At 23.6% G+C, this 2,651-nt stretch overlaps 1 protein-coding gene across 1 annotated transcript; it reads left to right on the top strand.

Annotated features, from left to right (window-relative positions):
* Nucleotides 1-549: 549 nt before the first annotated feature.
* Nucleotides 550-2,387, top strand: PGSY75_1008700 (tubulin beta chain; the record flags this gene model as incomplete). The annotated part of the gene is made up of 3 exons (XM_018785853.1): nt 550-645; nt 966-1,918; nt 2,099-2,387. 3 exons carry the CDS (start codon nt 550-552, stop codon nt 2,385-2,387), a joined length of 1,338 nt encoding a protein of 445 aa, XP_018641470.1.
* Between the last annotated feature and the right edge of the window lie 264 nt (nt 2,388-2,651).

The following is a 2,651-nucleotide window of genomic DNA, read 5'->3' as shown; positions in this document are numbered from 1 at the left end:
AAAGAAAGAAAAATTTATTAGTATATAAATATATCAATAAATAAAAAAATAAAAAAAAAGAAGAAAAAAAAAAAAAAAAAAAGATATATAAATAAATGTAAATATAAATATAAATATGTATACATAATATATATAATAAAATAATATAATATATATATATATTTTTATATTTAAAAACTTTTTTTTATTTTTCTTATTTTTCTTATTATTCTTATTATATTTATTTTTTTCTTTTCCTTTCATTTTATTTATTCATATATATATATATATTTTAATTAATATTCCTTTATATATGTTATATTATATATATAATAAGTTATATATTAATATTACATATAAATATATATATCTTATTTTTTCCCCTCATCCTTGGTATTTTATATTTATTTTTTTTTTAAAGTTTTAGTAACAGAACATTTTTATATAGTATTTATTTTTTTTATTAATTTTTACTAAATATATATTACTCATACAATATAAAATATATATATATATATATATATTTATAAAAAAAAAAAAAAATTTTCTTTGAGATTATTTTATTAAAGAATGAGAGAAATTGTTCATGTACAAGCTGGCCAATGTGGAAATCAAATAGGTGCAAAATTTTGGGAAGTCATTTCTGATGAGCATGGAATAGATCCCGTAAGTTTAAAAGAAATATATTTATTTATATGCATGTGTGAACATACTTATATATATATATATATATATATTTATATATTTATATATGGAAGAATAATTTAGTGTGTATAATTTAGTGTATTGTCCCTTTATTGTATTCTATAAGGGCCTCCCTTATATTGATAATAATTTATATGTGTAAGCCATTATTGGGGAGGCTTATATATAAAAATTGTAGTTATTATTAATAAATGTATATTATAAAATAAATATATATATATATATATATATATATATATATATATAAATATACATATATATTTATTTCATTTTATTTTTAGAGTGGTACCTATTGTGGGGATAGTGACTTACAGTTAGAAAGAGTTGATGTTTTTTACAACGAAGCAACAGGAGGTAGATATGTTCCAAGAGCTATATTGATGGACTTGGAACCTGGTACCATGGATAGTGTTCGTGCTGGTCCCTTTGGTCAATTATTTCGTCCAGATAATTTTGTATTTGGTCAAACAGGTGCAGGAAATAATTGGGCTAAAGGACATTATACAGAAGGTGCTGAATTAATAGATGCAGTTTTAGATGTAGTTAGAAAAGAAGCTGAAGGTTGTGATTGTTTACAAGGATTTCAGATTACTCATTCTTTAGGTGGTGGTACAGGTAGTGGTATGGGTACTTTGTTGATTAGTAAAATAAGAGAAGAGTATCCTGATCGTATTATGGAAACTTTTTCTGTTTTTCCATCACCCAAAGTTTCTGATACAGTTGTTGAACCTTATAATGCTACATTATCAGTTCACCAATTAGTTGAAAATGCTGATGAAGTTCAAGTTATTGATAATGAAGCTTTATATGACATATGTTTTAGGACTCTTAAATTAACAACACCAACATATGGAGATTTAAATCACCTTGTATCAGCTGCTATGTCAGGTGTAACCTGTTCATTAAGATTTCCTGGTCAACTTAACAGTGACTTAAGAAAATTAGCTGTTAATTTGATTCCATTCCCACGTTTACATTTCTTTATGATTGGGTTTGCTCCTTTAACAAGTAGAGGAAGTCAACAATACAGAGCACTAACTGTACCTGAGTTAACACAACAAATGTTCGACGCAAAAAATATGATGTGTGCAAGTGATCCAAGACACGGAAGATATTTAACTGCATGCGCTATGTTCAGAGGAAGAATGTCTACAAAGGAAGTTGACGAGCAAATGTTAAACGTACAAAATAAAAACTCATCTTATTTTGTCGAATGGATCCCTCACAACACAAAGTAAGAACCACCAATTAATATTACTGTGAATGTTTATTATTTTGTTCATATGTAATATTTCTTTAGTTATATGTGTATTTATTTATTTGGAAAAAAAAAAAAATATATATATATATATATATATATATTATACGTATACATATTTTTTTTTTTTTTTTTTTTTTTTTTTTCTTTTTTTAGATCAAGTGTTTGTGATATTCCACCTAAGGGATTAAAAATGGCTGTCACTTTTGTAGGAAACTCAACCGCCATTCAAGAAATGTTCAAAAGAGTTTCTGATCAATTTACTGCTATGTTTAGAAGAAAAGCCTTTTTACACTGGTATACTGGAGAGGGTATGGATGAGATGGAATTTACTGAAGCTGAATCAAATATGAATGATTTAGTTTCAGAATATCAACAATATCAAGATGCTACAGCAGAAGAGGAAGGAGAATTTGAAGAAGAAGAAGGAGACGTAGAAGCCTAAATGTATTTATATTTATCATAATATATACATATTATATATAAATATATATATATATATATATATATATATATATGTATATGTAATTAACAAAAAAATAATAAATAAGTATAAAATAAATATATAATCATTAATTATATATAACAATATAATTTAACTCTTACTTTTTTTATTAAAGTTATGTTCGGGTATATATAACATATATATAAATTATATATATATATATATATATATATATAGTTTCTTTTTTTTTTTTTTTTTTTTTTT

This window comes from Plasmodium gaboni, chromosome 10 (genome assembly GCF_001602025.1).
Source record: "Plasmodium gaboni strain SY75 chromosome 10, whole genome shotgun sequence".
Taxonomy (NCBI): domain Eukaryota; phylum Apicomplexa; class Aconoidasida; order Haemosporida; family Plasmodiidae; genus Plasmodium; species Plasmodium gaboni.
This window is presented reverse-complemented; position numbering and strand designations above follow the sequence as displayed.